Source organism: Embiotoca jacksoni, unplaced genomic scaffold (genome assembly GCF_022577435.1).
Source record: "Embiotoca jacksoni isolate LCO1_2020_lvr unplaced genomic scaffold, fEmbJac1.0.p SCAF_14, whole genome shotgun sequence".
Lineage (NCBI taxonomy): Eukaryota > Metazoa > Chordata > Actinopteri > Embiotocidae > Embiotoca > Embiotoca jacksoni.
Window position 1 is genome coordinate 1,933,567 of NW_027185274.1, and position 24,488 is coordinate 1,958,054.

General features: G+C 43.0%; 1 protein-coding gene across 1 annotated transcript in view; it reads right to left on the reverse strand.

Annotated features, from left to right (window-relative positions):
- The window catches only part of LOC138197002 (solute carrier family 12 member 9), a 70,179-nt gene that overhangs the window by 37,792 nt on the left and 7,899 nt on the right, over positions 1–24,488 (reverse strand). The window contains exons 5-7 of the mRNA XM_069147437.1: positions 23,474–23,581; positions 23,246–23,357; positions 5,963–6,120 (exon numbers count right to left, since the gene is read on the reverse strand). Of these exons, the coding sequence (XP_069003538.1) occupies positions 5,963–6,120; positions 23,246–23,357; positions 23,474–23,581 (378 nt within the window). The remainder of the gene's footprint in view (positions 1–5,962; positions 6,121–23,245; positions 23,358–23,473; positions 23,582–24,488) is intronic.

Genomic DNA, 24,488 nt, shown 5'->3' on the forward strand with positions numbered 1-24,488 from the left:
GCATCTCACATCTAATATACAAACTTAATTTCATATTGTATTGTTATGAGGGAATTGGTTTCTATTCTAAAAACCTTTGGTGAACTCAGTTGTGTTTCCCACAAAATGTTTGCTTGTATTTGGATTTATACAAAACTAACTGTACAGAGCAGGACGTTCCATTTGTCTCTTCCCCACAAATCATCTCATGGCTGAAAGATTAAAAGTTAAACTTTTAGGGATGTTTTTTTTTTGATAGATGGTTCAATTTGGATTAAAGTAGGTGAAAAAAAATTATTCCTGGGGCAACAAATCCCAACAGTTGTGAAGAGAGAGGAGCAATTTTGTATAAATAATAGACATTACTACGTGACCCACTTACTTCTCTGGCTTGGCTCAACATTAAAACTATCCTGTCATCGAATCATCGATACAAAAGAATAACAATGTTTTTCAAAAACATCCCATTCTTTTATAAAACTTTGAAGGGACAAAACCGAGGACATAAAAACTACAATGCCGAGGGCCCATGTTGGCATGAAACATCCACTCACCGTGCTCAAGATTATGGTGCGAGACAAATTATAACACCGTCTGCATCTTAAAGGGATTTAGCTAGAGTTACGGGATGAATTCAGAAAAAGTGTTTCTTTGTTCACAAATTCAGCAGAAATTGTGTAGAATTTGCGACAGCTGTGATCGAGACCTCCTCTTCAGAAGAAGATCAACTGAAGCTTCTTGTTTTTGTTCTGAGCCTTCTGTCGAGCCAAAATGACTGGTCGTGATATATATTAATAAATAAACCTGTTGGATGTTAAAGGGGACATGTATATGCTGTTAGAAGTCCAACTTCAGGTGAAAGTATGTAAAAATAATCACCGAGTCAAAAGCTCTGACTTCTGAGCGCCTCGTTTGCGACGTTAAATGACGTTGTTCACAGATGCCCGCGAAAAGCTATTTGTTCCATCGCCTTTGCTTCCAATGTTGTTGCTAAGGTTGTTCACTGGGTTGTTGTTGCTGTGACCTCACATATTTTGCCTCAAACATGCTCAGATGTATTTAGGAAGCTGACATTTTGAGTAGAGAACAAGGAGAAGATGTGAAATCTGACAACTGTTTGTCCTCGTATCCTCCAGAGCCAAAGAAAGAAGAACATTTAGGGAGGATAAAGAAACACATGCAGAATGTACATATGTACATGTATGGGTGTAGACACATGCATTTTTCTTTTTGTTTCATTTTCTCTCGCTCCTCACAAACACTGACACTTACAAATTTTCCTTCGTGCACACAAACACCTGTTCGTACGTAGTTATCCCACTTACATAGACAACCAAAAATCTTTGCAAGATTAAAATCTTAACCTGTGTTGCTCACGTCTTACTGGTTTGTGATGTTGACTGGATGTTTTTTTTTTTTTACGTCTGTCCGTCTAATTTATTTTGAGACTCTGTGGATTGTGTTCCTGCTTCTCTTATAATTGATGTTGTTTCCGATGGCAGTTGATCTGAATAATAACATAAAATGTCACAGTTCAGACCAGATTTGGACCGAGGACGGCAGTTCCTAATGTTACTGACATTTAAACCAAATGGATGTAATTAACTGCATGAAGAGAGCGACAGAGAGGAAAAGCGAGTGGGCGGGCGGAACAGCGAAGGAGACAAACAAGGCTGACGGTTCATTTCATTTAATATCTGACAGTGCTGTAGGGACAGCACACTTCTGGGTATCGATACTGGTCCCTGAATGATTTAATGAAATTTAATTTAACAAGGAAGAAAATTACATGAAACATTGCAATATAAATCTGTAGTTTTTTTTTTTTTCTGTAGTTTAAAAGGAAAGACTGTAACCAAAGTTATTTTCTTTTACTGAATTTAACAGACTTCCCTTTAACGATTCTCATGCTATCCGTGTACACCGGCTAGCCGGCTGCAAACAGAGAAGACTAAATTTACTGCAGTTCGCCAAACTCAGTCAGGATTGTGGCCAGGATTTGGTGCAAAGCTTATTTAGGGTCAGAAAAAAAACATACCCACTTAGATTATTAGTTTCTTGGTGCTCAAAGTTCCAAAATGTCTTGAAACTCGCCAAGGCCTCTTCACTTCCTTTTGGTGATCATGATTGACTACAGCTGGTAGCTCTGTGCCAACATTAAAAAAAAAAAAGGGTTTGTTTGACAGCACTGATTTGATGGACTAAAACAAAGTTCACTGGGAAAGTCCCAAAAAAAACACCTTCTGGAGGAAAGTTTTGAGAGAGAAAGATTAAGTTGTCTGGCCACAATGACGAGAGGTACGTTTAGAGGAGTGAAGGTGAGGCATCCAACCCCAGGAACACTGTACTGTGCTTCAGCACGGTGGTGGTAGCATCATGCTCTGGGGAAAGCGGATGGAAGAATGAAGAAGGAGGAAGACCTCTGAATAATTTAGCATGAAAAAAATTCAGCGAGACGGTTGAAACTTGGACACCACCGGGTGTTTCAACAGGACAATGCCCCCAAACACACATCGAAGCTGGGTGTAGATAAAGCAGCCGAACAATAAACTATTAGAAAAGCCTTCCCAAAGTCCTGACCTCAACTCTGTCAACAATGTGTGGACTGTGCTTTAAAGTCCAGTCGGTGCCAGGAAACCAACAAAGTTGATTGAACTCTATTAATTCTGCCAAGAGGACAGGTCATATGTCCAACCAGATGTCAGAGAGGCTTGTTGATGGCTACCAAAAGGTCAAGGTGCAACTTTCCAAGGGACACTTAACCAAAACACTAGGTGTATGTATAATTTTGACCCTGTGATGATTTTAGAAAACCTCAAATAAATGATAATTTGAGCACCAAATCATTAGAGGTTTTATTTCTGTCCAGAAATGAACAATTCAAAAAACCATTGGAAGCTCAGAATTACCTTGACATTAGTGTACAGCATGTGTGTACGTAAGCTCCTGTTTACATCATAATTTGATCTACTTGGGCGAAGGGCCAAAGCAGCGCCTACATCTTATAAATGTCGTGGCTCACTATCACTAATGAGATGTATTCCTGTGTAAACGTAGTAAAAGTTATGCGTTTTACAACGTACAGACATTAGCCTGGATGTAGCCTCAGTATCGGAATTTGGCACCAAATGACAAGACATTGGAGCAATTCGGTCAGTGACATAAAATTATAAATTGGGTACCAAGCCCTTCTGTTATACACCTCGCACCTTCATGCAATCTAATGAGTTCACCTGTGTTGAACCAGGTGGTGGCCCAATAGAGCAGAGGTTACAAAGACTGAAACGCAAAGTCAACCAGGGAGACATAAAGCAGCTCAAGCGGTGGGGGGGGTGGGGGGAGGCAGGTGACAGCGTGGTGGAGGAGAATCAGAGTTTAAGAGTAAATTTCACAGCTGATAAAAGGTTGGAAATAAATCTGTTCGACTTTAAAGTCAAATCAATGCGGCTGCGAGCAGCAGACTGAGTGATGGAAAGGATGGAGAAAGGCGGGACAGAGGTGAAGGAGTTAGAGATTACTGAGTTATAAAGGAGAAAGAAATGAAGATGTGCAGTAAAAAAAACAAAAAAAGAAACTCCTTTTGACTGTGTGTGTGTGTGTGTGTGTGTGTGTGTGTGTGTGTGTGTTCGTTCTTGTTGTTGTGATTCATGCATGCTGCTCACTGCTTAACCTTGCCACTGTCCTATGCAAACTGAGTGATGGATGTGTCAATTTCCCAACACACACACACACACACACACACACACACACACACACACACACATTATATGCACATACAGTGTGGTCATACTAACCATTTCAAATTCACTCCTCCCCTACCGGAACATTACACGTTTAAGGTTCCACAGTCACTGACTCTTAATTAAACAGATTCATCTAATTTAAGTTAACCCTTTGGCTGGCAGTGAGCAGACAGACTTGTACCCGAGTTGTCTGCCTCTGCTCCGTCTGATCACTCCACAGAGGAACTCGTGCTAATACAGCCATTTATCTCTCTTGACACACACACACACACACACACACACGTACACACACACACACACACACACACACACACACACACACACACACACGTACACACGTACACACACGTACACACACGTACACACACACACACACACACACACACACACACACACACAAGCCAAATCAATTTGCAATAGGCTTAACAAAGGAGGAGAGGACGGGATAAGGAAGTTGCTCACAGTCATTAATAACGACAAAACAGCAGGCAGGATGGATTCATGCAGGGCAGCGATGGGAATCACACAAACGCTGCATTTGCTTGATATGGGAACGACTTCTACTCCAAGTGTTGGTGTTAAAACTTTCAAGAAGCAATAAATAACAGTTTCTTCACATGAACACACACCCTCACACACACACACACACACACACACACACACACACACACACACACACACACACACACACACACACACACACATTGTATTAATCCTAACGTGGGCATGTTAAGAATGTTCCACAGACATCTGGCAGACAAACCTCACACAGGACACAAGGTGCAATTTGAATAACTTGCGTGAGTAAGTAATCCAACTTAAATCGTCGGCCGTGTTACATGTGCATGTTTGTGAGCGCTAGTCCGTTCACGTTTGCCGAAGTATGTCGCCACGGTATTTAGCAGGAGCTTTGTGCGAACCAGAACCCGATTCCCCGCGGTGACTATGGGTCTGACAATCCTCCCCGGGAATCGTTTGCACTTGTTCCATCGTACTGGGCGTAGACAACTCGATTTGAATTTGAACCAATCAGCATGCATCGAAACCGGGCCGACACTCTGCCACCGCTGCAACCGACTACGGCCCGTGTCCACCAAAGCATTTTTTTCCTGAGTACAGCACATTTTCTAAATTGTTTTAAAAGAATGCCTGCAGCTTGACGAGGTGCTGAGAGTTTATTCTGCGCTGAATGCCGAATGTTCGGTGATTTTTTTTTCCGGTTGGCGATAGTTGAAAAATATTGATGCTGCACTCGTCACTGTCACCGGCCGTCCAATCACAGGGAAGGAGGGGCGGGACAAACACGGTTGACCATCGACACCGGTGGTTAATTGGTCCGTCCTTCAGAGGGGCTGTGGGAACGCTAATAAGAGCCGAGTTACCAAACACGACAACGCCACCGCTCACACCACTTTGAAATTGTACAACGTTTCTGCCGTGCAACGAGAGACCACACTGACTCCCCCGGATGTGGCTCTTTGTAACTTTTTTGTGTTCCCCCCAAAAATTTGACATAAAATCCGATTCTCTGCTCGAGCTTCAGGTGCATGGTGTAATCACTCGTGCTAACTAAAGCGTACAGCTTCCCCCTGCTCCGTGCACGCAACTGTGCAACAAAAACAGTTTCTGAACTTTTGATCGCACCTTGTAGACACACTGAGAGTCTCTGTTGTATGAATAAACTGTAAACATACCACAGAACGTGTTCCTTTAAAATACGCGAAGGTGGAAAAAATTACAAAATACAACAATGACGAGAAACATTCTAAGAACTTTCTCAGGAATATATATATATAAAAAAAATAAATAAATAAATCACAAAAATACAAATATTATATGTCCTGAAATGTATCCTGTAGAAATACCACTTGGACTACATTGGGCAACGAGCAAGTAGACAACACATTTTAAAATGCAGTGACAGTAACCTAGAGCTCTGTAATCATTAAAATGACAAAGGTGGCTCAAGGTATTAAAACAAAACTACTGTTTTTACTTCATCAGTAAAAAACCTAAATCAAAAATAAACATACTACACTGAAGATACTATATTAAACAATGATATAAGTGAACTAGTGCTTCAGATGTCCTGCTGCTTTGATGAAGTAGTAGAAGCAGAAGTCGAAGATGAAGTGCAATGGATTTCATGGGTATATTTTTCAACACTGAAAAGTTCTCAGCAATTGAACAGCATCTTCAGAGGAGATTGTTCTGCCGCGGGAGACCGAAGATCTACGTACCAAACAAGTCGTCCCTGGCCAGCGCGTAGAGGATGCGTGAGGCTCCGATGAGGTTGCTCATGGCAGCGGAGAATGTGGAGGAATACACCCCGATGGTGACGAAGGGGTTCCAGATGTTGATGTCTCTCAGGAAACTGTAATCCCTCTGAAGCAGGACCCTGGAAGAGTTTTACACAATAACATCAACAGACTACCTACGAATCCATTTATCTTTATTTCATTTCCTTCTGTCACATCATTAACTTCATTTGATTATTTGCAGTGGAGCGAAGCCTCGTTTACACTGATGGAACTCGGTTCCTCGACCTGCTTTTCCACCAGAGGAACCATTGAAGTTCCAGAAAAGACCAAAAAAAAAAAAAAAAGTCCTTTTGTTAGGGGGCAGTGTTTCCAAAAGATTTGTCTCGCAGCGCTGACTGATGTTGACTGGTTGAGCAGTCAAGTGTTTTTTTTCCGCAGCATTTTGCAACCGACATTTTCAAAAACCAGCAACTGCAAACACACAGTCACAATATGATTTGGGTTGAGGTGGAGCAGGAGATTCGCATGATTAGTGCATCAAGTGATAAAGTTGCTGCTTACAAATCTGCAGCAACTGTGTCGCAACTATGACGTCAATATGGATCAAATCTGAGGAAAGTTAAAAGCACTTTGTTGGATCCACAAATATATATATAAAAAAAAATGGAGGCAGTTAAGGCCGATACCAGCAAAGTGTACCTAATAAAGTGGCTGGTGTATATGTCAATATTGCAATATGGAAAGTCATAAAGCAGGATAGCCCACTGACACTATTATCGACCAGCGGTGGCTCATTACAGACACTGCACAGCGGTGTAGTTGGAAGATATGCAGGAAGGAATGGAAGAGCAGTAAAATGCAGCAATAAATGTTTTCCTGGCAGCATTTTTATGTTTTTTTTTTTCTCAATTCTGCTTTGATGTAGTTTTGTTTTTGGTGCAAAAGTAATATTTATAGTTCTTGTGATTTTCATTTAAATGTGCCAAAACAACAACAACGTACCTTTACATTGTATTTTGGGTAATTGTCGAGTACTTTGAAAATAAAGCAAGATGCATACAGGAGCACATATTGTACATATAATTTACTACTTATGGAAGCATGTATGAAGCACCGTAACGTCCTTCACAAAAGGCAACAACGGCAAAGAGATCCAAACAAAAGGAAAGATCCTTAAAACTACTACAACCTAGCATTGGCAAAATTCACACGCACCAACATCACACACGAGGCATTTTGGTTTTACTACATTCATATCAGGAGATCAAAATCAAATGGTCGAAAGGGCTGCGTGTCATTTCAAACTCGTTTGTTCTGGTGGGGGGGTTGAACGTGCCGACGTATGATGAGACAGAACAAGATTGAAAAGGAAGTGATGATTACTCTGCCGGGGCGCCTGAAGATGAGATCCTGGAGTACAGTGAGTGTGTGTGTGCGTGCGTATGTCGACGTTGGTGCACCAGACATGGAGAAAGAGAAATCAGAGTACAGAAAACCCAGCGGGGGGGGTGTGTGATTACAGCCCCCCCACCTCCTTTCAATACAACACAGCCAGAGAGATGAGAATTAGAGTATTTCCCTCTCTCTCCTGATCCATCTCAATCTCTCTTAGCTCGGCGCGCGCACACACACACGCACACACACACACGCGCACACGCGCACACGCACACACACACACACACACACGCGCGCACACACACACGCACACACACACACGCGCACACGCGCACACGCACACACACACACGCGCACACGCGCACACGCACACACACACACGCGCACACGCGCACACGCACACACACACACACACGCGCGCACACACACACACACACACACACACACACACACACACCATCTACTCTCCTCCCTCATCCCCTTCATCATGATGTTTTTAAAACCCATTCGAGAGCTTTTTCTTCTGCCTCATTTTAGTTCTACTTGTACCGGTGTCCAACCTCTGTCTCTGTTTCGCTCCCTAATTAACAGTCTCATCACGTTTTCTTTCAGGTCCACTGATTTTATTACTTATTATCATGGCCCTATTAAGTATTGTTCACTCCATCCAAAGATCTGAGAACACTATTATTTCACATCGAGCCTGAGAGGCAGTCGGCAGGCGACGCACGCACACACACACACGCACACGCGGCCACACACGCACACACGCACATGCACACGCGGCCACACACTCACACACACACACACGCATACGCGGCCATATATGCACATATATATGCACACAGGTTTATCTTTCACCACAAATCACAAAACAAAGGTTCTGCAGAGAAGTTACCGTCACCCTCGAAATTAGGAAATGTTGACTAATTGTTTATTTGGTGTGTGTGTGTGTGCGCACTGCAGCGAAAACTTTATGAACTAGTGCTTTAATCAGACTCTGACATATTCATAACACCCAAAAAAAAACCTGTTCAATGGTCTGAGTCACCTGTACATGAACTTTTAGGGGTGTTTGTCACAGACAAAATACTAGAATAGTGTTAAGTATGATGAGGAAGTAAAGTGCGTGTGTGTGTGCGTGTGTGTGTGTGTGTGTGTGTGTGTGAAACAGAGGTGAGTGATGATGTGGGTCAACACCTATAGGTTGATTATTAATTTCTCTGACGTGCAGCAGGCACAAAATAAATCTCCAAAAGCTTGACATTTCCAAACTGGCTCTCAAAAACAAAGCCGCCGCGGACTGGGTGACAGCGATGACAAATGGTGTGTGCGTGTGCGTGTGCATGTGAAAGAGAGAGAGGGAGGATGTCCATGTGTTGGGTCATAATAGACCGAGCAGCAATATGTATTCCGTGTTTTATAATTTTCTGTTTCTTCGAAAGCTGTGTATTCATTACCCAGAGAGTACACACACATGGTAAATGTGGCCGCGCGTGTGTGTGTGTGTGTGTGTGTGTGTGTGTGTGTGTGTGTGTGTGTGTGTGGCCTGCATAGTACTTATTGATCAGATCACCCAGCTGAAATGAGCTCTGCCATCGAAATAAAGAGGAGAACAAAAGCGCGAGGGAGCGAGTGACAGATTAAAGGAGCTGGTTTAGAGACGAGGAGGAAACAAAGCTCGACGACTAAAAGGAACCCGGAGAGATTGTTGGGCCGATTGTTCCCGCTCCGTCCTCCCGCTCATTTGTTTACCATCTTTATTCATGCCCTCATTTGTGTATTCATGCATATTCATCTTTTAATCCATCATGTGCTTGCTGTTCTGCCCTTTGGTCGAACATTATGGATTAATTAACCTGTAATTTTTCAAATGGGATGAAAAATGAAGTGCTGACACCGGGAGTGAGTGTGAGTGTGAGTGTGTGTGTGTGTGGGTGGGTGTGTCTAGGTGTATTATAACGCCAGTGTAAACACTGCCATCCCAAACACACTGTATGCTGCTCTTGGAGGGCGAGGTCACCCCTCATCAGGAGTAATGTAACGACTCAGGATAATCTAGTTTAATGATCCTAAAGTGTGTCCGATAAATGGGATCAGAGCTAGTTACTGAGATGGCTCTGGTTTATGGCTAACATCGCTGTTATGCTCATTACACCATTATGTGACCATTTGAGTCTCTGGATTATAAACCCATCGGTCGTGGAAGTCGATACTGCAACTCTGTGGAATGCAAAGGTTAGTTTCTCTTATGAATCCATCAACATTACAATGACAGATTTGTATTTTTACTGCAATTTTCTTGGTTGACCTCTCCGTGTTTGCCAATAGTGACGGGCAGATACAGTACTGATGTTTTTAGATGTGAGTGTAGATGACGGTCGTTATTTGTGCTCTTACACTGACAAATGTTAGATGGAGTTTAGAGTATTTCTCAAGCACCAATAACTCCTCCAAAATCTGGATCTATTTGTCGTTTCCCTCAGGCCTCCACTCTATAATCGCATTACAGCGGCACTAATCAATATTTTCAAAATTAAAGGTCCCATATTGTATAAATTCAGATTTCCATTTCTGTTTTGATCGTAAAATAAATCGAGATGCTGTATAAATACTGTGAAAGTGTCAAAACAGTCCGTCCACTGAGAAATGCTCCCCCGTATTTAGTAACGGTGCTGTTTGGATTGTTTTTTGTGAGTTTGTGATGTCACAAACGCATGCTCGTGTCATATGTCTGTCCTCAGGACGGCCCACTGTCCAACCGGTCATTCCGTCACAGAGCTAGCAAGCTACACCTCTACAATGTGTTTCAGCCTCTTTTAACTTCTTGTTTTGGTTTTCTACTCCAAACAGTCTTTTCTTCAAAAGCAACAGCAAGTATGTTTCAGCCTTCTGGATATGGAAATATGTCTGCAATAATATTTTAAGTTGTTCTGCCCCCTAGTGGACAGAAACAAATCCTGCAGCTTTAAAAGACCACCTGAAATGTTATCGTTACTTCTTTAACGTGACATTATATGGTGATAAACGCATCTGAAGTGTAAAGTAATAAGCTTTTATCAATATTAATGGGAGTATGGTGACTTTATCCGATTGGATTTTTAGTTGCATCCACTTGCGCAGCATGAGGTCATTACTGATGATGCTCTGTTTTCCAAGAAGTTCAAGTCACTATTTTGCAGGCATCTTTAAGCAAATGGATCACATAGTAATTCCAGTTAAAGGCGTGAGCGAAAGAATCACACGCCACAAAGCTGGAGGACGACGAGAGACAACCAGCTGAGATATTCAGATTTTTAGTCTAACATGAATCAAGCTCTAAAAACATTGGACGCTGCCTCTTTCATTTGATGCCCCTGTTTCCTAACTGCCCACTTCTTCCCTAACCCAGACTTTTTATTAAAAATATGAAGCCTGAAGGCCAAGATGAGATAACTGTGATAACATCGCTGTGACATCAGGGTGAGTTTTGCACTGGCTCAGTGTTGGGCATCAGGTATGGAATGAGAAAGTACTGAACGTGTCTGTTTTGTACAAGTGCAGCATCATCCTAACCATTGTTGAATTTAAAATGCATGATATAAAAGTATAATAGAAAGTCTCAGCTGAAAGACATGAAAGGGGGGCAATTCTATGGTACAATTTCCCACCATGCCAGTGGGGGGGGGGAAACAAAGAGGAACTCTTTTCTACAAGCAAAGCCGGTGTCAAAACCCTCAGAGCAACACTTCAAACCAGTCGGAGCAGCCTGAACATGCAGATCTCAATTCGCCAAAAGACCTATGGGACCTTCACAAAGTCTGTATTCAGCCCGGTGTGCTTTCAATGAGCTCGGGCCTCTTAAAGGTGACTGAATCGACTCCACAGCAACAAATGCACCGGCTGCACCTTTTACTGTTGGGATTTAGTGTTGGTCTTTAACCTCACGTCACCTCGACCTTGCAGAGTGTAGCCGCGGTACCCGAGAGGTGAAGAAGAGACACGCAGACACATAAAGTAGATGGTGAGGAAGAGGAGGCAAGCAGAGACTAAAAAGGGAGCCAGAGAGGGGTTGTAAGACTCGGTGACGGGGAGGGAGGGGGAGAGCTAAGTGCTCTCAGGGGAGTAGGCTGTGGTTAAGGATTATTAAATGGGATCAATAACTAACAAGGCCTCTGTGTGTGTGTGTGTGTGTGTGTGTGTGTGCGTGTGTGCGTGCGTGCGTGCGTGCGTGCGTGCGTGCGTGCGTGCGTGCGCACACACCTTTTCTCTCCCTCTCTCTGTCCTTCCCTCCACTGCACGTCTCTGCTTTTTCAAGGCCTTTCTTCGTCGTCTTCTTCTTCGTCTTCTTCGTAAAATGTTCATCAAACTCGTCCTGATGCCCTCATCTCGTTTTAAGGCTGCTCTCCACTTCGTTATTTCCCATTTTCAGCCTCTCTATTCAGTCATTCTTTGCACCAACTTCTCATTTTCAGCCACTTGTTTGCATTACTTCATCATTTGCAATAGCTGCTTGGAACAAGCAATGTTAACCTGCAAGTTAACATTTTTCAAGGCGATTGGATGGATTGCCGTGAATTTTGGGACAGACATCAAAGGCACCCAGATGTTGAATATTAATAACTTCGGTGAGGACATTTTCTTTTACCACCAGCAAGTCAAAGTTTTCCCAACTATCTAGTTAAAGTCTCATTATGCAAGAATAGGTACTTGTTGCTGCTGGACACGAGCCTGGTTGCGCCGACTGCAGCTCACAGCTTCGGTTTTCTTTCGCTGTGAATAAAGTCTGGTAACTTGGAATCGTATCAGCGTTTGCGCAGCCACTGTGAAGAGCGGACCAATCAGAGACAAGTGTCGGTGGTTAACGGCGTTTGTCCCGACCCTCCTTCACTGTGATTGGACGGCTGGAGACAATGACGAGCGCAGCGTTAGTAGATTTTTCAACTCTCCATGACCGGAAATAAATCTTTGAACATTCAGCGCGGAATAGACGCTCAGCACCTCGTCACGCTGCTGCCGTTCATTAAAACTATTTGAAAAAAACGTGCTCCGCTGCAGTGTCTGCCAGTTTTAGGGCATGCTGATTGGTTAAAATGAACCAGAGGAATGCCCCTAGTACGATGGAACAACTGCGAACGACTCCCTATCTACAGAACAGACCCATATTCATGAAGTGAAAATCACCTCGTGACAATGGGTCGGGTTCGCACCAGGCTAACTGGATGCGCCTACAATTTTTAGAGTGTGGAGTTTATTTATTTGCATGCTGGCCTGAGACGAGGCGAGATGACGTTGAGGTGAGGTATCCATCAATAATGTGTACAACACCAAGTGCCTGTCAACCCCTTTTAAATGAAAAGCCCAACATCCAAACCCCTCTGTCACTGGAATCCTCCCCGTCTGAAGCTCTTCACCCGCGTGTCTCTCCCTCCAATCAATGCAGATTTTTCTTTAGAGAGGACATGTTGACGAGGACTTGGCCTGTACCGCTGTCATTGTCCTGCCCCCCCCCCCCCCCCCCCCCCCCCACACACACACACACACACAACCCCACCAAAAACAAACCGGGACGGCGTTGAGGGAAAAAAAAAAAAGAGGGGGCGAAAGTGACTGGAATCTCTGCAATGGAGAGATAGGAGCAGAATAACAAAAGGGGGGAGCACGCTGTGTGGATGGATGGACGGGGAGAGGAGGGGACGCCAAGGATGCTGCTGTGGGGTGATAGTGCCCGGAGAAAGGGATGGAGAGGAGGCGACGGAGGACAAGGGGAGGAGGGATGCTGGACTTGTTGCCTTTCAGTGACAAGAGTCTGGACAAGAAGAAGGAGAAAGCCCGAGAAAGACGGGACTTGATGAGAGAAGGGACAAAAAGAACAAGAAGACCTAAAAATTAAATGGACAAAAAAACAAAACATGTTCATGTTCACTTTGGCCACACCCACAGGGAGCTGAGACAGAAAGTCTAACTGCAGTTATTGTTGTCTTCAATGGTTTTGTAAACCAGTCTGTTCTGGTTCTGGTCTTTGAGTTCCTGCTATACAAAGATGCATGAAAGATGGAGCAGTCTGGCATTCGGGAACAAATGCAGATGCTAAAATGTGTTATTAGCCAGCAGTCAACGAGCTCATTTTAGCATGAAGCCCGGGAGCAGCAGCTGTGGAGCCTCGTCCTCGCTGTGAGAACAACCCAGGAAGTGAGCGGCCCGACCAAGAAATAGTTCCAGCAGTTTTAGTTTTGTTTTCCATTTCGGGGTTTGTATGGATCAGTCAACAGAGGTGAGAGTAGGCAGATTTTTCTTGACAGAGGAGTTTCCACATTTTTCTGGACTTCGTGCTAAGCTAAGCTAACCTGTAGCTTCATAGTTGGAGAGATGAGAGTGAACCTTCGTCCTGGCTGGGAACGGGTTTATTACGATGCGTGCGCGATGCCGTTTTGTTCATTGAACAAAGACGTCGAACTCCGCTGCCTCCAACCGAGGTGGAGTTGAGTACCGGAGGCACACAAGAGGGCAACCGGGGGGGCGGAGCCGCCACACCGCGCGGAGCTTTCAGGTTCCAGGTGGCGGGTCGGGGCTCGGCGTCACTGGACGGAGACCCCGTACCGGCCTCCACACAACCTCGACACCAAATGTATCTGCCCTCGGAGAACATTAGGCGGAGGTGGTGGGGAACGTGTGGGTGTCTGGCCTCCGGTCATGAAGCCACAATCGCTGCGACAGCTTTGTTTTTGTTCACTGAGCGTCCCGGCGATAGATGAACCAAAAGCTACAGATTAAACTGAGCAACTTCATCTTCACTCTAATTTCACCCTTTTGGTCATTTTCAAATTTTAAAAACGTTACTTTATTATTCTATGACGCACAACACACTTTGTTAATTTTGTAATGACGAGTTATTGAAGCTAGTTTCTGTCTGGAGAGCCTGGAAATACTGTGAAGTCAGTTAGAGTTCATCAGTTCTGTTTTCTTTTCATCTTTTGGTGGACAAATTGTAGTTCATTTCTACTTTGGCTCGTCTTTTCTCATCTTTCGGCTAAATAAATGCACCAATTTTGATCTGTGAAACCTGTGTCTCACCTGCTGGTCCCTCAGACTCCCTCAACTTTCTGCCATAGTGTCTTGTTTTATTCTTCCACTGCAGGGTGCCTTCTGCACACCAAAACCTTTGAAATCACACACATGGTGAGTTTGAGCTCAAATTTGAAACTGTATGTGCTCAAAAGGAAGGAAATAAAGCAGAGCTTGGTTGGTTGCCTGTATTAAAATAGTAGCTGTGTTATTCAGCTACTTCTGCAAACCAATCCTTAATAGTTTGAGGCCCATCTTTAGGTCACTGGATTTAAAAAAAAAAAATTTTTAATAACCAGCCAGGAACTTTGTCTTCGATGGAAAAATAGGTAAAGGTCTGGCAGAGAGGAAACAACAGAGAAGGACATGTTGAATGAGTCCAAAAATTAACAAAAGTATGTTTCTGAAAGGAAACCAGAGCTTGGAGGGACAAAATATTGAATAGGAAAACAGAGGAATGGAAATAGACGGTGCGTGGGTGAAGACAAGAGACACAGCATGTTTTATAGAGAATGGAAAGAAAAAAAGAAAAGTGTAAAATGATGTGACGAAAGATGTGAGTTTTTGGGGAAAGTTAAGAGAGGAATTACATACAGTGTGCGTGCGCGCGTGTGTGTGTGTGCGCGTGTGCGTGCGTGCGTGCGTGTGTGTGTGTGCGTGTGTGTGTGTGTGTGTGTGGGGCAGCAGTAGGAGAGATGAGAGACAGAGGCACTTCGGGGGGTGTGTGGATCGCGCACACGTTCACAAAGCTGCATGTCAGAGATAGCACTGCAAAAGGAGGCCCAGAAGATTCAAATTAATATAATTATCAAGTCAGTTACTGATACAAAAGCCTCTATAGCGAGGGGCAGATTAGCCCACAGGTCACTGATGCACAGTACGGTGGGGAATGTGTGCATGTGTGCATGGTCATGCACGCACACACACACACAAAAGTCAATCAAGCAAAAACAGAAACCTCCACTAAACTGCCATGAAACCACTTCTATAATAATACAAACAACAAAGTGAGTCGTCATGCAGTTTCTAATCCACACACACACACACACACACACACACACACACACACACACACACAAAGAGCTTGATAAAGCAGCGACAGGGCAATCTGTCATGGCTGGCTGGCTGGTCACATGAGGTTAATAGATTCTCTCTATCTCACATCCCCTCAGTCTTCATCAGCATCGTCACCGGCCCTCTTACCATACCGGCATATCGTCAGCGATAATCTCAAAACAGACCAAATATGTGGCCGTTCTATTAACGGTGACCTGGAAACCCATCGTGCGGCTTTGACAAGCAAATGAGCTTCATTTTCTTTGCGCCGCTAATGACGGTGAAGCAGAAAATGTGCTCATAGGACTGTAAAACACACACACACACACACACACACACACACACACACACACACACACACACACACACACACACACACACACACAACTGGCCATATATCTGCAAAGTCAATCTCTCAGTAACTCAGGCAGGTGTAAAATTCCCAAACGTTCTGTAACAAAGTGCCAAAGTTTAACTGGAATACTTGAGAGCAGGATGAAAGTAAAAATGACCGTTCCATTATATTCCACTATACTGAGCTATTAGCCCCCCAAACAACTGATTCATCCGCCATGATTTCCCAGGAATCACACACTCAGCGAGCCCTCCACACACCGGCCGAATTACTAAAGTAGTGGTTCTCGAGGCATGTTATTTATTAGTTTATCTAATATACAGGTCTGAGGTGGTTGAAGCTGTCAGCTACAGGTTAAATGATCCCATCCCTTGTTATAATGAGAACACACTGACAATCACTCAGGCCTGAGCGAGGGGAGTCCACCACTGATGCTGTGAGACTGACACACACACACACACACACACGCACACGCACACAAAGATGTATTCTCACCTTGCACTACAATGATTTTCCGCGGCCGTCCTCCCGCCTCCCTGACATTCACTTTTTAAACACCATCTTAACTGCTTTACCTTTTAAAGCCGTGATGCAGAACTACAGTTTGCAGAGGTTAGCAATTTAGAGCAGCCTTATGAAAAGGTTAGTTTGTCACTCTAAATTTTCCTTTTAAAAAGGGAGCGCTGCTGGTTGTCGAGAGAGCGTGACTGCCACCCTTTGGACGGCTCGTGCAACAGTAGGCGCTGGGTTTGTTTTTACTGTCAAACTATCAGGCGTTAAAATGTAGAGATTTTTAAGGAGGGAAAAGGCCCAGCTGGAATCTAATCTGTAACACGGAAACCACATTAGTACCAACTTCCTCAGCTGCAAAACGGCATCCAATAAGTACATCACCGTCCAGGAACGCTTTATGGAACACTTCAATTTAGTATTCATAAGCAGCAGGTAATAAAAGCTTTCGAATCCATTTTTGATCAAATTTATACCTAAATGATAAGAGTAGGTCATATTTTTTTTTCTCAGCACAGCTGCGCTGTATTTTTGTATAAAGATAACTTCCTTAAATGCACTTTTTTTCCAGCGTTGCTTACTTTCAGTTTTTTTTAACACCTGCTCACCTCCTGTTAAACTGCAAGCATGATCCATTTATACACCATAACTGGTATGTAAATAATGATCCTATTATTGATCAATATTGAATAATAGGTATTTATTTATTTTTCATAACCAAACTGTTTGAAAAAAATCAGCCAACTCCACGTGCTGGTGAAGGACAGCTAATCAGGAAATGATCTACTAAGTGGACCCTTAAACATATTTTAATAGTCAATTCAACCCGATTGTAATTATAAAAAGAAGATTTTAATCGTGCGTGTAATCATATTTTGTTAAATACACGGATCAGCCACTGTGTTGTAGATTTACTAAATTGGTCATTTGAGAGTTTCATTTGTGGTGCTGTTGAACTGCACTGGTTCAGACCAATTCATTTAAATGGGAGGGACAGAAAATTAGGAACACCTCAACCTACAGTTTCCAAAAATCACCCTTACATAAATCAACACCTGTTCAGTCAGACTGAATAACAGCTGAATATTATGATCTTCATGAAGGGAGGATTTACTGCTGGGCTGCTGTATTCCACCGAATACTTCACCTGTCAGTGGTTTTAATGTGATGGCTGATCGCTGTATGAGTGCAGCTATATTGTGCTTTTTTTAGACGTATTCACACAGATGTGTTTGAAAAGGTTAAAGTAATGCTGTACCCATCTCGCAGTAGAATTATTTCTCACTCACACTACCAATGGTGACATCCCATAATAATTAGATCTTCCTGTGGCTGCAGTCCCCGTGGAGTCTCGTTTCAGGCGTGAGGGCTCCCGACATGTGGTGCGGTGGCGCCACGACATGACAGATGACTTTAATAGAAGCAGTCATGTTTTAAATCCATGACAACTTGCCTGCTCGTCTGCACAATATCAGGACAAACAAAATAAATCTCTGACACATGTATGCATGTCAGAGTGTGCGTTATCGTGAACAACTGGTTGTGTGAGATAAATGAACAGATTTTTCCACCTCGGTGTTTTTGGGTTCTACTCGTGCTGATCAGCCGTGGTTCTATAAAAGGACATATGATGATTTTATTTATATGATATTTCAGAGGAGATCTCACAACGTGCACACTGAGTGGGTACGCGATTTATTCCTCATTTCTCAAACCATTTGCTCTTGAACAATAGATGTTACTTGACTGCTTGGGCCATGATAAATATTGGTCTTCCTGCAGTTTCCTTGCAGAAATTCAATAAAGTTTTATGATGCACTTCCGGTACTGTTGGTCATATTGTTCCAGGAGTGAGCTGCCTTAACGTAACAGAAATAGTCTTGAATGCAAATGTTTGTTCGGCAAGCAGGACATGAAATATAATGCAGGGGTACTTCTTACAAGCAGGTAATTCATAGAAGCTCCTATCTGACCCATTAAAAAGTAAACTGGTTATTAGAATAGACGGGACCACTTATCATCTCCTGATAGCGGCTGCAGGAGGGTCAATGAAAGCATTCTTATCGGCACTTAAAAGTCAAACGTTGAGCTTTTTTCCACCGAAATTCAAAATCAGACTATTGTTTAAATCAAGGGAAGAGCAAACAGTCAATTACAGTCAGAAGATATGAGATAGAGATTCATTTTCCAAACAGAATATCCGACATAAACTTCTGACAAGATGAGAATTACGAGTTAAATTAAAGTAACGTGGTTTAGGATGAAATGAGCAACTATTCTTCCTGTTTTTTTTCACATTAACGAGCGTTTTAAAAAGACAAAAGTCTATGAGGCACACTGCCGGCCGACATGAGGGTGAACTGAAAACAATAAGGAAGTACTCCCAAGTTATTATCCATTTTCTCCAGATTGATAACACTTCCTATCAGTTGAACTGAACTGAACTCATTTGGTTTATTTGGCATAATAAACCAAATGACCCCGAGAAAACTCCAGATAAGACGGGGACGGAAAACCAATAAAACAGGATTTTACATCACATGTGCTTACGTCTTCTGTATTTCATAATCAAACCATCTGCACAGCTCAGTGCTGAGGAACTTCTTCTTTCACTTTCAGCTCCACCTTCTCTGTTCCTTTTTACCATCCTGCTTTGATGACGATCTGTTATGTTTCCTGTACAGTCAGTTGTAGTCGTGTGACCAGATTTCCACAGAAGCCTTGGTCACCATTACAGTAAGCTGTCGAGCACGCAGCAGGAAAAGGAGGCTGAAGGGACAATCAGCTATAACACCTCAATAGACTTTAAAAAAAAAAAAAAACTACTCTAAAAACCTAATCAATTGTGGGGAGGCATTTGCATTTCCACTACATTGCTGACTGTGTTCCTTTAATTACCGGCCTTTTTATGTTTGAGGACTCCTCAGAGCCTGAACTCAAGTACCTTTTGATCAGCACCACCCATCAGGTTCATAATGTCTTCCTTTCAATGTGCTTTAAACAGGATGTTATTTAACACTGTTAATTTTTTTTTTTTTAAACATTACGTTTTCATGTTGTCATTATTTAGTTATGTTTAGATTAGCAGGCGCTCCACTGACAGACAGATATCAGGGTTCATCTGTCAATTTAGCTACTTAATGGTCAACTTCTGCTCCGTCAAAACTTTCAGGGAACTATTTAAACGGTTTAACCTTTACTTTTTAGCTATCCCACTGCTACCTGCTATACTTTTAGTTTTCCATTTTAACAACCTTTCCGATACGTTTAGCTACAGCATCTATTTAACCAATTTAGTTGTTACTTTATGCTAACTGTGGCTGCGTCTCACATCGCATACTTATATTTGCTGATTTGAGTTCTTAAGTGGTAAAATGCAGTACACAAGTACTCAAACAGTGTACTCATTCAAATTAAGGATTTCACTTTTTCCCCTCCACCTTCGTCACTATGGCAACGCAGCAACCTAAAGCATTTCCTAATTGCGGCGGTCCAGCGAGGTGCAGGTGTTTAAGAAGATTACACAAGTGAAAGTTGTGCACGTCCACACAAAAGTGATCATTTTTCACCAAGTACTTCTAAACTGTTGTCAGACAGAAGACGTCAGTATGTTTATTGCGCGTGTTAAACGGAGGACATGAATAAATGTTCATTTCTGGGTAAAATAATAAAAGCCAGCAGATATGTCGGCAGGTGATGCGTTCAAATGTTACGCTTATTTCTGCTAAGTGCAGAACAGCAGTGTGCGATTTGAGCCAACACTACGCTGTCGAAATTCACAGCCAAGTACACTAACAAGTGACATTTCGAGCTTTGGTCAACTGATTCTCCATTAATTTACTTATTTCAACCATTTGTCCATTTCTCATTTAGTTCAACTGTTTCTCCATTAATTTGAGCAAAATCACAGAATTCATCTGCCCATTTAAGGAACTGTCTCAACAATGAATCCTTCATATTTCCATATACCACTTTTTATCAGTGACTTCCAGCAAATACTTTTAGTCATCCTTTCAAAAACATTTCCAAGCTGACCATTTCCACCATTTATCGTTTACTTCATGCCAACTCTTTCAGCTGCTTATACATTCGTTTAGCTATCTATTCAAACTATTCATCAATTATTATCTTTTTCAACTGTTTAACCTTTACTTTTGTCACCGTTTATCATCCAACAACTTCAACGATCAGTCCATTGATTAATGTAGCCATGTATCTCAACCACTGATGCATTACTTTCATGCACCCTTTGACCTCTTCACTCATTTGCTAACTCGTTTTCACGCGCTCTCAGTCGCAACACGTAATCTTCAACTCACTCGGTATATGGAATGTTTTTTTTCCGAATGAAAACATCATTTCTTTTCTGCTGGGGTACAAGCAGCCATGATTAGGACTCCCTGCTGTGTGTGTCCATATGTGTCCCCGGTAAGTTTTGACTGACCACAAATAGGTGCAGATCTACGCATGTGTTATTTTTTATTTCACTTTATTAATCCCCAAGGGGAAATTTCTTCACTGCAGCAAGGGGGCTCTCAGGTGGGAGCTGCTGCAGCAGGCTGCCACTAGCGCGGCGCCAGGTAACCTGACCTGAGGTGCATGTTTTTGGATGATGGGAGGAAGCCGGAGAACCCGGAGAGAACCCACGCAAGCACAGGGAGAACATGCAAACTCCGCACAGAAAGGCCCAGGACCGGATTCGAACCCGGAACCTTTTTGCTGTGAGGTGACAATGCTAACCACTGCACCACCGTGCCGCCCAAAATCAGCTCACCTCAGTTATCACCTCAGACACGCTATAATCTGACATGTGAACAAGGCTTCACACACACAAGTCATGTGAGGGCCGCCTTGTGGTCTCCGTGTTGTGTCATGTGAGTCTGAGCTCAGTGTTAACTTGTCCCACAGCCTCCAACCGTCAGTGACGACCAAATAATTGCGTATCCAACGTTAAATCTACCAATAGAACTACACAACGTATAGTTTTGTACATATTTAGATAACTACAGCAGACGAGAAGCATTTGGAAACATACGCAGATACAGAGCACAAGTAACGCTTGATTCTCCAGGAAAATATATAACACTGCAGAAGTAGAGAAAGGGTGTGTGTGTGTGTGTGTGTGTGTGTGTGTGTGTGTGTGTGTGTGTGGTAGGCAGATACAGGGAGGACGGTGCAGCAGGGTAAATGATAGCTGTATTGATCTCCAATGCTCTTTTATAGCACCGTCATGTCAGTTTAGCACCCTGGCAACACTCACTTTAGAGCTACGTCAATACTGAACTCTGGCACTCAGCAGAAGACAGATGGAGAGAGACGGATAGAGAGAGACGGATGGAGAGAGACCGATGGAGAGAGACGGATAGAGAGAGACGGATGGAGAGAGACGGATGGAGAGAGACGGATAGAGAGAGATGGAGAGTGAGGACAAATAAATAGAAAAAAGTAAATACCAACTGCTTCATGGAGGACTGGAAGACTTAGCTGCTCTAACCTTAACAGCAGAGCGTACACAGGTACCAAAGTCACCCATGTGCCCACTGCACTGTTGCCAACTGTAGCCTGATCCAGTTATCTGTCAGTCACTTTAAGTGTTTGTGCACTTTTATACGATAGGTGCTGCATTAGAGTGATGACACAGACAAATATACAGACCACTGAATGAACGATGTGAGGATCCTCACTTGTTATCTGTATCAAGTAAATGAGTGAGGACAGAGACCCGGTGGCGAAGCTTGTTCCCATTATTTTGTCCACGTTCGTGTACACATGCTGCAGTCGTTGGATTGGTTAACTGACACCTGGTGTCGGATAACATGCAGTTGGAATAAATGGTTTTGAAATTGGCCACCTCTGCGCTGATTCTGTTTAGTGAAGCAGAAAATGAACTCTGTCTGCATGATCTGATAGCCTCTAAGTATTGGATTTCATCTGATGAAAATAAAACATGCAAACATCCATTACTGCAGGAACACATTCATACTCAACGGTTTAATCAACTTGTTTGGATATGTGTACTGAAAGGTCTTTCTATTTACTATGCAAAGTCCCCTGAGGCGATTTATTCATGCTGCACGATCGCGGATGAAAAGAGAATCACGTGTTTTGTTTTGTTGTTTTGCTTAGAATTGAGATCAGGATATATATATATATTTTTTTTTTATATATATATAAATGTTTATTGCACTCACTTTACCTGATAGAGCCCAAAAGCAATATAACGGTGTCTGATACAGGACCGGTGTTCTGCAGAATTCTGCCTGCCCACAGAGAATTGCACGCAGGTTGCGAGATGCATATTTTCGACAATGTGAATTTCGGCTGACCTAAGCTGAAAATAACGGGCTGCGTTACTCGGCAACTAAAATCAGTTCCAATGAAAAATGCTTGCACTCTTTATCTCCAAGTAAGAAAACGTAAAATATTAGCTTAATACGAATCGAATGGTTTTATCAGCAAAATCGATCACCACTGATTAACTGTACAAAGAAGATGACATTGTTTTTAAACAGTAGACCCGTGAGGTGCATGCTGTTCTCAGCGGGCGGGCACAACTTGGCATGACACTGGCGCATCCACTTTGTTTTTAGCCTACACGGAGCAGCTTCATGGATTTCTCTCTCATGGTTTAGTTTCCTCACAGCTGGTTTCTGCTGCTCTGCGTCACCACATTGTTTTCTGTTGAGGGGGAAGTGGGAGCGTTTCTTTTGATGCAGTCGGCATTTAGAATCGAGATCGCGATTTTAATACGCTTAATTGTGCGCTAATACGCTATTCGCTGCTGTTTGCTTGTTTGTGGATGTTCATGACAGAACTGAATGCATCACAGTAATTAAAAGTAGTATCAAACCGGAACACTGTGAAACGCAAAATAGTAAAACTATGTTACACGTGTTACTGACCGGTCGCAGGAGCAGGCCACCAGCACGATGAGCATGATGTAGATGATAAAGGTGAAGATGACGGCTGTGATGGTGCCGCGGGGGATGGAGTAGCTGGGATTCTTCAGGTCGCCTGGTGGAGGAGACGGGTTTGACTGTACGCCCACCCACAGATAATCAGATCACACACACACACACACACACACACACACACACACACACACACACACACACACGCACACATCCTACCTGACATGTTCGAACCCGCCATGATGCCGGTGCAGCCATTGAACATCACAGCGAAAACGGTGGCAAAGGTCATCATGGTTCCAGTTGTGTAATCTACGGCGTAGTCGGCTGCAGGAAGACAACAACAGATAAGTCCCTGTAGTTGCGCTTTTATCAGCACCATCAGTCTCTTCAGAGAAAGTTCAATTTGGTTTGTTGGCAGACACCTCTGCACCTGCTCGCACGCCAAACTTCATCATGTTTGCGAGCATCTGAGAAAACAAGTCTTGAGCAACCTTTCCTGTTGTTTACAGAGCCGCCGACTCTATCACATGATTTATCTGGAAAAACTCTGTTCACAGCTTCGAGCTGTGAGAACATCCACTCTGTCTTTTCCATTCGCGACAAGACACCAATATTCAAGAAAACAAATCTTCTTTGATGAGGCTGAGTGTGCACGATGGGAAATGTGTCGCATATGCAAGGACAGAGGAGACTTTTGATCACTAATCCCAAAGCTGTCTAACATGAGTCATAACTAACACTTTCAACTTATTTAATCTGCACTTTTTGCCCTTTTATTAATTAGAGAATAATTTCAGTTTTACATCGGAGAGTTCAAACACAAACAAAACCTCTAAAACCTGTAGTGACCGTGTGTTTGTAAAGCCATCAATTCAACCGTGCAAACGGGCCGTAGAGTCTGAAATTCAGGCCCTTTGATCCAGTAAACACGATCATTTTCTAGACCCTTTTTCTGGACTCGAAACTATTCACAATGTCCGTTCTAATCATGAAATCAATTTTACATTTTATGTGTATGTGCGTTTTCTTGTGTTTGAGTTATCAGGATTATTCAGAGCCTGTGAATGAGAGTGAGAGAGTGAGATAGTGTGTGTGTAATCATTTTCACGTGAGCATGCCAGAGTTGCAGCAGTTCGCTCAGTAATCATGTGCTTGGATATAAATCCCTGCAAACAGATCGGCGTGCTGGTTTAGTTATTAAGATCGGGAGAACGCGCCCAACATCTAATCA